This window comes from Hippichthys cyanospilos, chromosome 4, assembly GCF_059441005.1.
Source record: "Hippichthys cyanospilos isolate Australia breed blue-spotted pipefish chromosome 4, RoL_Hcya_1.0, whole genome shotgun sequence".
Lineage (NCBI taxonomy): Eukaryota > Metazoa > Chordata > Actinopteri > Syngnathiformes > Syngnathidae > Hippichthys > Hippichthys cyanospilos.
The window spans coordinates 6,658,260-6,670,284 of NC_142372.1; the positions used below are offsets into that span (position 1 = coordinate 6,658,260).

Consider the following 12,025-nt stretch of genomic DNA (forward strand, 5'->3'; position numbering starts at 1 on the left):
TGTGCGTGTTCCCTACATTGAACAGGCTTGCCAAAATATGTAAGTCTCCTCACGCATACACTTCTTTCCAGGAAAACGAGTGCATGAGAATCAAGATCCTGGGTGACTGCTATTACTGTGTATCAGGCCTGCCGGTGTCTCTGCCTAAACATGCTAAAAATTGTGTGAAAATGGGCCTGGACATGTGTGAAGCCATTAAGTAAGTCATTCTACTAATAACAGCAATAATGAGGAAAACGGAGTACACATTAGTACAGTACTTTGATTTACAAGGGGGGGACCCCTTCGGGCACATGACGCACACTAATTTAATTTTTTAAAATAGTAACACTGTAACATTTTCTATTTGGACTTCAGTAGTAGTAGCGTCTATAGCCACTTTGTTTGTTTATTGTGCGGCAGGCAGGTCCGAGAGGCCACCGGCGTGGACATCAACATGAGGGTGGGCGTGCACTCAGGCAACGTTCTGTGCGGCGTCATTGGCCTGCGCAAGTGGCAGTTTGATGTGTGGTCACATGACGTGACGCTAGCCAATCATATGGAATCAGGAGGCCTTCCGGGGTAGGTTCTACTTCTAATACGCGATCGTCTTGTAATGTGCTTGTCACAGTCTTGCTGTCATGGAGTAGATTACAACTCCTGCCCATTCTATTCCCTCCGCAACTCCCATGGTTACGCCGGGAGCCAAACACCTGTCTTGTAGGCATGCCCGAGAGCTGTGCATCCTCAAAGTCACACAGAGTGGGACAGGAATGGAGCAACTGCAGAGCATTTTAAATCTCTCACCTAGATTTCTTTTGTTATAGATTGGAATTTTAAGTGTAAGCTTTAATTGTTATCATGTTTGGTCAGCTACAGGCTTTGCTTTAATTACACTTCTGGCTGCAGCTAATATAACTGCGGCTCTCCATTAGACTAGTTTTATATATATAAAACCCTAACCCTTTGAATAAATGTTTTAAGATTTTTTTTAACGTGGAACATTTGACAACTAGTGAGTACTGTTTATCTAAAAATGTGTTTTTATATTGTCTAGAAATAATATTTCATTCTCAAAACTCGCATTTTGATCGGAAGCCACGACAAGCCTTGTCGTTTTGTTGCATTTTTTTTGTTTCCTAAATGTCAAAAGCAGTGACAGACAAAACCCAACATCATTCTGTTCCATTATAGACGTGTTCACATCACCGAGGCGACACTGAAGCACTTGAACAAGGCGTACGAAGTAGAGGAGGGCAACGGGCAGCTTCGGGATCAATACCTCAAGGAGCTGAACGTCAGAACCTACCTCGTTATTGACCCTCGGGTGAGTTTACGACCTTCCGTGTCACTTGAAAATCCACTTGATGCTTGTTATGCGTGCACTTGAAAACATCCCTTTTAAAAAGACTATTTATATATGTATATCCATGAAGTGTAGGTGTATGGAGGATGATCATAACGTGAATATACTGCTCACTGTAAAGGTCAAACAAAGAGGTTGCTTGATTTGCAGGTGCTCCAAGTGAAGTGGAAAAGAAAATGGTAGCAATTAAAGAAACGCAGTGCATTTTTCCACATTTAATTTGAATATGTTTTATAATGACGATAATGCTGCATTTGAGATCTTTACTCAAGACAGCTGCCACTGGGTAAGATTTTCAAAGATATCGTGTATCTCCGAGTCCAAAGATCCGACGCAGAGCGGCCGCAGCGTCCCCAAGCCTCGGGTGAACGACGGTCTGAAAATGCGGGCGTCTGTGCGCATGACGCGCTACCTGGAGTCCTGGGGGGCCGTCAAGCCATTTGCTCACCTGCAGAGCCGAGAGGGCTTTGCCGTGGACCCCCTTGGCAACGGGATGACGCTCTCAAAAGTAAGCGGGACCGCAGAAATATTATCCGTGATAATTGCCACCTCCGTCTATAGAAAAAAAGACCAGAGCAATAAATAATGCATGTTTTTCAGGATATCCCTCTGCGGACAGCGCCCAGCTCCAAGATTACTGAAAGGTAATATTTTTTTTTTTTTTTTTGATCATGCATAGCAGTATAGTCAATGATGGTACAAATATGTTTTGCTGAAATCAAATTTTCCATTGTACCATACCTGCTATGTTTGTGATGTGTTTTGTGTTACTTGTTGCACTCCTCCTATGACAGCTTTGATGAGTCACTAGAAGAGCGATACTCCTTGGCCACGCCCCCGTTCAGCAGCCATAAGTGAGTTTGGGCCCCTGGCATAGTGCAGGAGTTCTCAGCCTGAAATGAGCAAACATGTCCTTTTGATAAAAAGCGCCACTCTGACTGTTTATTGAATTCAACAATGATTGGTTGTATTTCCGCAAATAGTGGCCAATGGGCTTCACGGGTGCTTTGGAACGTTTCCTCGTTGGTGTGAATCATCAGTTCGATCATTTTGTAAGAAAAACAAATTGTCCGAAAGGTCCTGAAATCGTAACCCTCCAGTTATGTTTGGATGAAAGGAACAGCAATTAGTCTCAGGGCGTATTTAGTCACCCAAACATGTTTGAAATGTGTATAATCTGAATCCAAATTTTCTTTTGATATGTTATGTAATTTCCATAAAAATAGCAGTAATGACTCAGTCAATATGACCCAGATGGATATGCCTTTATCCAAAAGTGGCAAAAACAGTTTTGTTTTGTTTTTAATTTGAAAGTCACGCACAGCGTAGTGAAAGCTATACTTAATGTACATTTGTGTGTTATGTTTGTTTTTCTCGAATAATAACAACATCCTGAATCAATTTGACGTGGCGTCATGTGTAAATTTCAGAAACGTTTTGAGTGTATAATCCTGCCAATTAACTAATGTATTGACCACAATAATATACTTGTCATTTTGACCAATGCCACAAGAGGGCGACATCACTTTCTTCCATTAGACAAGGCTATGGCCTGATTAAATGAAGCTCTCACCTTCAGCTCACCGTTCCTGCTTAGTACTTTTAGTGATCTGGCCACAATTTGAGGAAATACAAGAATTGATTTTAAGTAAATAACTCGAAGTTGGTTGAGAACTACTGAGCGGTGGATCCCAGTGTCCCCACACTAACCTCGGAAAGGCCATTGCACATTTCTTCCTACTCACCACGTGACACCTCCTTGCCTCCTCTCAGGATCGTGCCGACGTGCTCTCCTGAGCTCTAACCTGGGCGGGGCATGTATCTGCTGTGCACATCTGTGCGACGGCTTCCTTCCTGCCAGATTAGCGTAAGGGGGCTTCCCATAGCCCCCTGCAACCTTCATCTAACTCACAGCATCCGGTTAACACCCTCCCTCTCTGTGTGCACCACGGGCACGATCTATAAAGTCTCCTTTTTCGCTCTGACTAATGTGCACACAGCGGCCATTAACCCCCCATCCCAGGCCCAACGTCTTATTTTTTTTTTTCTCCTTAATGGCATCTGCTTCTTCTTCGCAGGAACAAATCACAGAAGAGTCGTTTTGACGAGGAGCTGCACAACGAGATGACCACTACCATAGATGAACTGGGCAGCAAGTAGGTCCACTCCATAGGCAACCTCAAATGTAAAAATCTCAAACCCCATAGAAAATAATGAATGAGAGCATTCCGGCTTGAAAACGCCACCATCATAAAGCCTTTTTAAAGTTTCAACTTTCATCCCAGAAGATAAATAAATACATGTATTAAATTAATTAAATAAACAATAAAATAACAATGTAAAAAGGTCTAAGTGGAGTATCCCTTCCCTAACCTCCCACATTTGCAAAACATGCATTCATAGAAAAACAGCTGAAGATATAATTCAACAAAAGATAATGCTGCTTTTAGACCGCAGCGGCTTCGCTTAATAATGTAATATTTTATTTGATCCCTCCTCTTTTCCAAGACAATGGTACAAGTCTGAGGAGAGTGGCAGTTTAGCCATATGGTTTCCAAAGAAAGACCTTGAAAAACAGGTAAGATGAGCTCAAATCTCTCTCCCACATTCTTCTCTTTTCGCTTCCCATTCAAACTCTCGTCACTGTCTCAAAAGTACCGAGCCTTGGACTTGCCCATGTTCAAGCACTACGTGGGCTGCGCCGCCTTCATCTTCCTCTGCATCTTTTCCATCCAGATGCTTGTAACAAAGGAGTGAGTATGAGCGCCATAAGCAGCAAGTCGAACATGCGCGGAAAAATGAAGGTGGCTTTTGTTAACTGTCAGTCGGCAGATACTCGGCGTGACGTTTGCGGTGTTGGCTTGCGTCCTGCTGCTGATCCTGGCCATCTGTTTCGCAGCGCACATACAGGTCGGTGCGCTAAGCCGCTGCCTCGGACATTGGTTTACATAATAGATAACTTTGTTTCACATACAGTAGATCCCGGGAGAATTTTCTCAAATTCACACTTTGTAGTTGATAATAAAAACATTCGGGATGGAACGAGACTTCTCGCAAAATTAAGTCCACGAGACAAGATGAGATTTGGCAAAGTTTTTCATTTGAAATAATGCCCATTATACAGTAAATGCTGCCGTTTTCATTTGTTTAGCAGACTGCGAGGATATTAAAATTTTAATGTGCAAATGTAAGCATAAATAGGAGAGGCACTTTTGTTACTGGCTCATTTTGCAGATGTTTGATTTCACAAAATGCATGCAGCTTGTGTTAGCTGAGTGGTTGGTGTAAATTTTTTTTTTCCTCAGTGTTTACAAACAGTCTGTCTGATATGCTATCCGGAAAACCAAAATGTCGCCAAACAAGTGATTTGAAAGTAACAAGCACAGCCTGTATTTGTCCTTAGGACTGCTACGATTCAGTAGTTCGAATAAAAATAAAACTACTACTGTATATATACTATATTTCTTGTTTGGTGAAAAACACAGAAGACCAAATAACACATCCCCTCATAACAAAGATTGACCAAATGTAATTTTTTTGATAATTTTTTTTAACTTAAATTTAGATTTTAAACATCTCCCTTCCTAATACAATCTTTTTTTTTAATTTTTGCGGCGTCGGACCCACAGAAGACACTTTTTACTCAGCCTGTTGTGTTCAAAAGTGATCAGTAGAACAGCGGGCGTGTCAGGATGTCAGCATTAAAAAGTGCACTTTCGACTAAGTCTATTAACTGAAAGGAATCTGATCTTTCGTGTGGTACGACCAATGTCTGCACACAATACAATATTCTGCCAGCCTTGAAAGGTTCTTCAAAATACTTGAAATCGGATTGATTCGGCTTGGCACTGAAAGAGTTAAACTCAAACGCTGCTAGCTAGTGGCTAATTTATGCTAAGAGCCGCAATGTTGTCTCGTACGCCATTTGAGAGTCGCGACTCACTCAATAGTTTGTGCAGTAGAAGAACTTCAAAATAAAAGCATTCAAGGCATTTGCAACCATAGGTCACCATAGTATAGTTTATTTTGAAGACATTGGCTGGCCTTCTCACCACGTTTTGGCGGCATGTTTTCCTGTCATGCAGTGCATTCTCTTGTATATCCCATTGAACTTGAGGTCCAACAAGCCCCCCAAAAATAGCTCTCCTGCGGTGTAGGAACGAGCCACCTTGCGGTGTTTTAATCTCGTCTCATTTCTAATAAACATACTGGAAATGTTTGAAGATGGCCCCCCTGTCCGGGTTTGCCTTGGGGGCCCCAAATGACTAACTCCGCCCTTAGCGTCTCGCGTCCTTGAAATCAGATATCTTCATTCTCCATGTAACTTGTGCGCGTGTAGCGCATGTTTCCAGAGAAGCTGTCAGGCTGCCAGTGGCTGGCGTCCGTCTCCGAGGCGGCGGTGAAGAAGCCATGCGTGCGCCTCCCCTTGGCCGCTCTCACCACCGCCGTCATCGTTGTTTTGGCGCTCTTCAACCTGGTGAGCAAAAGAAAAATCCATGCTTTGCTCTTTGGCACATTTCACTTTTCCAATCATCTTTTTCCTCTTTCCTGTAATGCTTCATCCAGGCATATTTTCCAGAATGTTCCAGTGGAGACGTTCCCGCCCTGGGTCACGCAAATGACTCCCAGCGACTGGGATTGCAAGGAGGAGGACTCTATTATTTGCCTGTGAGGGGAATAGCACTTTATGGCTAGAATGGAAAAAGAAGGTTGAAACTACTTTTAAAGGGGGGGTTAAATCTAATATAATCTTAATATAGCCTCACCGATCAAGTCAAATTGGACTTTTTTTTTTTTTTTTTTCCCTTTGGACATTAATTTAGATAATGAGTTTTCCATCAGTGGTACAATTATGTTTTTCATGCATTTTGTAATAAGCAGAGGACCACGTTTTTAATTTCAATTTATTTTTTTAATGTATCTAAATTAAATCTCTATTTAAATTTTTTTTTTAATTAATGATTTAAATGAATTTTATTTTCCATCTGCCACTCAGGTTGCAGATCTTACATGACCAAACCCTGAAACAGGTTAGCCCTGATTGATTGGTTAGCTGAGCCTTGAGCGCATGTAATGTGATTTGCAGGACAATATTACTCAAAAATTACTTTTTATTGGAACGTGGTTTTAAATCATTTTTAATCAATTGTACAGCTATGTTTTTCAATGCAGCCCCCTCCCCCAGTGCTTCTCTATTAGTGCAGCAAAGTGCCTATTAAAAAAACCAAAGAGAAATTCTTATTTCATGGCAACTACACTTCATGACAAAAACAAAGCCTTTTCCCTGGGGTCATCCATTTTTTTACATTTACATGATTTAAAGAGTTTCCCATTCATCATTTATTAGGTATTTGGAAGCTAAATAGGGTTTAACATCTTTTTTATAATACAGTATGTACTCTGTACCCCTCTAGTCGACATTCTTATTAATTTTGCGTTTGCAGAAAATGATTAAAATATCTGTGTTGGTCCACACGAATGACAAAAACGTTTCAAAAACGACAACTAAGGCCGACGGGACAGTCGATTTGTACCATCATTCTCGTCTGTCGTTGGTCACCACCTGTGTCACCCCTAACGGCTCAACACTTATTTAAATTTCCCATATTTGGACTGGTGGGGGTAAATAGGACATATTGACAAAAACAAATGTGGGTTGACTTCTTCTTTAAATGTGTACTTGTTATACAGATTCTTTGTCTCCACTATGCCTCTTCCGCCAGTACTCTGTGTATTGCTGCATCCTGTCGCTGATGGCTTGCGGCGTGTTTCTGCGGGTTAGCTTGGAGCTCAAAGTGCTCTTCCTCGCCGTGGCGTCCAGCGCCTACTACATCATCATCCTCAGCACCAACAAGAGCCTCTTTATGGCCTATGCAGACGTCCTCCACGCTCAGATTACAGGAGAGAGCAACTGCAGCAGGTGGGACTCGATGCGACGATAAGATCACGAATATATTAAGGATTCAAAAAAGAAGAAAGAAAAGCAGTGTAGAAACGTGATAGGATGGATTTAGAGCCACAAAAGTGTGACGCAACCTTAAGGGGATAGTCCACTAATTCAGCTTTGGGTAATATTTGATTGCAAAATATTTTTTCACGTAGAAAGAATACATTTAAAAACACGTTTGCGGTTTACTGAAGATCACTGAAGTGGCAAATATAAATGGCAAAATAAGTGGACTTTCCTTTTATTACTAAAACAAGTGGCTCAAAATTTTGACACAGTCTCAAGGCCAATTTAAACAGTGTGCGGTATTGTAATTTCTCCCACATTCTACTTGCAGTATTTTAGCCAAGGGATGTCACACTATTAAAGTGTGATAACCAAGCGGTCATGCCATTTTGAACTTCGACATGATGTCACCATCTGGTTGAAATTTCAGCTCCCTAGTGTTGTTTTCAGTGCTTTTCTTTAATGTAACACATCTTTGTTGTTGAAGGTCCAGATTTGGACCCAACACTGCACAAAGAATTTAAAAAATGCAATTATTTGTGTACCTAATGACACGACCAATTATAATAATTAGCATAAATGGTTCGTAATTGTAAATAGCTACTTATTAGTTTGTCGCTTGGGTAGTACAATACATCACTGTGATAAGTTGGCCACTAACTTTGTTGGTTTAAATAGAAAAAATAGTTCTATTACTTTAGTTAGTCTAACGGTTAGCTAGCTACCAGGCCAGCTAGTTAGTTGTTGAAGTAATTGAATAACTAGTCAATTAATTAAATTGGTAATTGGCACTTATATCAGTCAAATATAGTCTGATAGTTAACTATTTAGCAGACAAATCAATGTCATAAATAGTAATATAATTAATAGTAAAATATCAATATAAAAAAAGTAAAACGGTAAGCAGGTTAAGCAGTCAAACAACTATTCCAGACATCTTCAGCAGTAAAACATGAATGTTTCATACCTGTAATCATTTTCTTTACTGTATTGTATCCTGTGTAAAATAATGACTTTCAAAAAACACGCTTTGCCACTTGCTATTGACTAGAAAATGACGTTTGAGCTCAAGGCTCGGATAACAACCGATGACTCATCACCTTTTCACTAGCTGAACTGTGATTGTGTTTTTACCTGAGATTGGGGCACATGTTATGTCAGTTTTGGTCAAATGCAAGAGGCAAAACGTGTAGATAAAAGTGTAAAATGTGTAAGTAAAAGCAGTAAATCGTTTTGCTGCTGAAAGTTGCTAAATAAGCACCCAATCGCTTTGTGATGGAAAATTGGTACGGAACTAGCTTTGTTGTTTGTTTACATAAGCCCGTGTTAAAATATGCATACAACTCTTTTACCGACGCGAAACATTAAACGAGAGCTATGAAGGAAATTTATATATTTAAATGTCCTCACAAAAAGAAAAAGTCTTCCAAGTGTTCAAGTTGTTTTTGTTTCGGGCAGCCTCGCGGACGATTCCATGGTACATCTGGTGGGCCTGGTCAAGCACCCCCAGGTGATGAGCTGCATCTACATCACCTTGTTCCTGGTCACCATGCTCATCATCTCGCAGCAGGTGCTCGCCGATTCCACTCTTCATCATCGCCGTCATGGTTTCCAAACCAATCCCGGTATGTGTGCGTTTTGTCAGAACGAGTCGTGCTTCCGCCAGGACTTCCTGCTCAAGTACAAGAACCGCACGGAACAGGACGAGATTGAGACCCGGGAGAACCTGAACCGCCTTCTCCTTGAGAACGTACTGCCGGCCCACGTGGCCTCGCTCTTCGTGGGCGAGAACAAAAAAAACGAGGTGAGATGCCGACTGGAAGGATGCGAACGCGTGAAGCCGAAACGGCGTCGTGTCAATCTCCTTCCGCCACCGGACAGGATCTCTATTACAAATCGTACGACTGCGTGTGCGTGATGTTCGCATCGGTACCCGACTTCAAGGAGTTCTACACCGAGTGCGACATCAACAAGGAAGGTCTGGAGTGCCTGAGGCTCCTCAACGAGATCATCGCCGACTTTGACGAGGTCGGCTGTCCCGCCGCCCCGTTTTGCTTACGCGCCGTCGGCTGACGGCGCCGCGCCGCTGTTCCGACAGCTGCTGTCCAAGCCCAAGTTCAGCGGCGTGGAGAAGATCAAGACCATCGGCAGCACCTACATGGCGGCGGCGGGCCTCAGCGGGACACTCGGTCAGGAGAACAACCAGGTGGGCCGGCCCGTTTTAAACGCGCGCCTTGGGGGGAATGTTAAATATTGCCGGTGTTTATCGGAAACGCTAAAGTCAAATTTTGGTAACGTTTTATATTTTTCTTTTCAAAAATCTATTGGTCAGTCCACCCGTGTGGGTGTTAGTTTGTCAAATTATTGACTTATCGTATATTTCGCACTATAAGGTAAACGTTCAATATGGGTTTCCCGGGAAAAACTGAGTAAAAAGGGACCCCGCCTCCAAAACACAAATACAAAATATTAAAAAAAAAAAAAAAATATATATATATATATATATATATATATATATATATATATATATATATATATGCAAACCTGTGAACAGTAAATATATGGTGAGGTCCAGAGTGAAACTATAGTAACACTATTCAATATTAAAACAAAAACCGCTAAATAAAGGAAACACAAGTAACAAGAGTAGAATTATTACAAATATATCAATTTACATGATGATTATACGTGCAAGATCAAATTAAAATGGATATAAATATAAGAAAATAGACCTTCAAAATGCAAATAATATTTTCATCTCTTTATTGGCTCAGCTAAGATATTGTCATTCAGTTAAAAAAAAGAATTCCTTGCATTTCTTGGTTGTTGGAGACACAAATAACAAAAAAAAAGTCCATTGAAAAAGATATCCCCAAAAATGTAGTTTTGTAAACATAAAAAAAGATTTCTTCCCTTTGTGTTTTTTTTTTCTCTGAGAGTTTCCCGATTTTGTTTATGATTGTTTTATGTTAAATGCGAAATGTGTTTTTCAAAGAACTTGCATCTTGCTGGGAGACCTTCTTAAATGTGCGTAATAGAAAAAAAAAGTCTTAGTTCTTTTTATGCATAACATAGTAAAGCGGCTAAAGTGGTGGTGAACTAAGTAAACAGGAAGCGCTAGTGTCACCCAGTGGCACTTGACAGCTATTGTTTTCCTCACCTCTACTTATTTCCATGCGTTTCATATGACTTTTGAGAGACATTTCCCAAGCACATTTTGCCCTCCAGGACCGAGAGCGGCAGCAGGCGCAGATCGGCATCATGGTGGAGTTTGCCGTGGCGCTCATGGGCAAGTTGGACGGCATCAACCGGCATTCCTTCAACAGCTTCAGGCTGCGCGTGGGTGAGTGCGAGGACGGCCGGGAAAGCTTATGTCATCTGGCTCTGCGAGCGGCGAGCTCCCGTGACCTCCCCGCTGCCAAATTTCATCAGCGTTTTACAATCCCGCGCGCTTGATTTATCGTCTTTCGCACCGTCTGGAATAGACATCATTTTTTCCTGCGCTGCTGCTGTGAATTAATGGTAGCAATTCAGAATGGAGGTAGTGAGCTGCCTTCTGGGTATTTTTTTTTTCTCTTCTGTATAAACAACGAGTCAGCTTAGCAGCTTTCCAACGTCCGAGGTCATACAGTATAATACAGCCTTTCAGAAGTTTCACAGAAGCATGACATCAAACATTTTGGGAGTGCAGACATTTTTTATTTTGGACTCCCAGCTATGATAATTTTTGGAAAACCTCTAATCTTTGAAACATTTTTCTGATGTTTGAACTAAAAATTACATTTGCTAGTTTTTTTTTTTTTTTTTTAACTGATAAAATACCTGAATTGACTATTTAATACAAAGATTTGATCTTTGACGCTAATCAACTTTTTCAAGCCAAAAATGGTTTCCTGCACATTTCCTGTTGAGTCCATGTCCAAATTGTGAAAACATGAATGTTTCGCCAGGGACTGCTATAAAAATCTTCTTTAAAAATTTGTAACTTAATGCCACAAGAGTTAAACTGCTCAGCTAGCAGTTAAAAAACTGATATAATAACTCTATTTTTCAATTTTTTTTTGTGAATTTTGATTTATCACCGTAACTTTATTGCAGCTTTGCCTTGCTTTTTTCCTTGATTTTTTTTTTCTTCCTCTTAAAGGTTTAAGATTTAGACCGCTTTTCATTTAAAAGGAATAAATTAAATGATTATAAATGTCAAAAACTTGCAAATAAATGTGTTATTAACGACAGACAGTATGTTTTAAATATAATTTTAGGTCGAGTTATCGTGAAATTATATTACATGGGGAGTGGCACTCCTCCGGAAGCTGCCATGTTTGTTGTAGCTACAGACAATGGGAAATGCAGCACCTCCTGCTGTCCGTAATGGGAAAAAACGGTCTAAATCTTACACATTGTCCCTTTAGGATTTTATCATTTTTCCGAAAGACAAACTTAAAAGAAATAATAGCATTTTAAAAAAGCGAGTTCAATCGCTGCTTCCATCAAGAGGAAAAAAACAATTATTCCCCGAAACCCACGTGGGAAGTTTGCCACCTAAGGAAATTTGCGCTTTGGCTTCATTGTTGTTGGGCAGGTATCAACCACGGGCCGGTGATCGCCGGCGTGATCGGGGCCAGGAAGCCACAGTACGACATCTGGGGCAACACGGTCAACGTGGCCAGCAGGATGGAGAGCACCGGCGAGTTGGGAAAAATCCAAGTACGTCCAAAACGTGATTT

At 41.0% G+C, this 12,025-nt stretch overlaps 1 protein-coding gene across 3 annotated transcripts in view; it reads left to right on the top strand.

The window, feature by feature from the left end:
* The window catches only part of adcy7 (adenylate cyclase 7), a 40,708-nt gene that overhangs the window by 27,225 nt on the left and 1,458 nt on the right, over positions 1-12,025 (top strand). For 2 of the 3 annotated variants that reach the window (XM_088412800.1, XM_088412801.1), the window contains exons 8-26: positions 72-199; positions 403-561; positions 1,174-1,306; positions 1,665-1,853; positions 1,946-1,989; positions 2,140-2,199; positions 3,424-3,501; positions 3,854-3,923; positions 4,001-4,098; positions 4,171-4,255; positions 5,685-5,822; positions 5,912-6,013; positions 7,069-7,265; positions 8,757-8,868; positions 8,944-9,102; positions 9,180-9,326; positions 9,397-9,504; positions 10,527-10,641; positions 11,881-12,005. In XM_088412800.1, coding sequence (XP_088268926.1) covers positions 72-199; positions 403-561; positions 1,174-1,306; positions 1,665-1,853; positions 1,946-1,989; positions 2,140-2,199; positions 3,424-3,501; positions 3,854-3,923; positions 4,001-4,098; positions 4,171-4,255; positions 5,685-5,822; positions 5,912-6,013; positions 7,069-7,265; positions 8,757-8,868; positions 8,944-9,102; positions 9,180-9,326; positions 9,397-9,504; positions 10,527-10,641; positions 11,881-12,005 — 2,247 coding nt within the window. The remainder of the gene's footprint in view (positions 1-71; positions 200-402; positions 562-1,173; positions 1,307-1,664; positions 1,854-1,945; positions 1,990-2,139; positions 2,200-3,423; positions 3,502-3,853; positions 3,924-4,000; positions 4,099-4,170; positions 4,256-5,684; positions 5,823-5,911; positions 6,014-7,068; positions 7,266-8,756; positions 8,869-8,943; positions 9,103-9,179; positions 9,327-9,396; positions 9,505-10,526; positions 10,642-11,880; positions 12,006-12,025) is intronic. The other variant, XM_088412802.1, reaches the window with a different exon arrangement.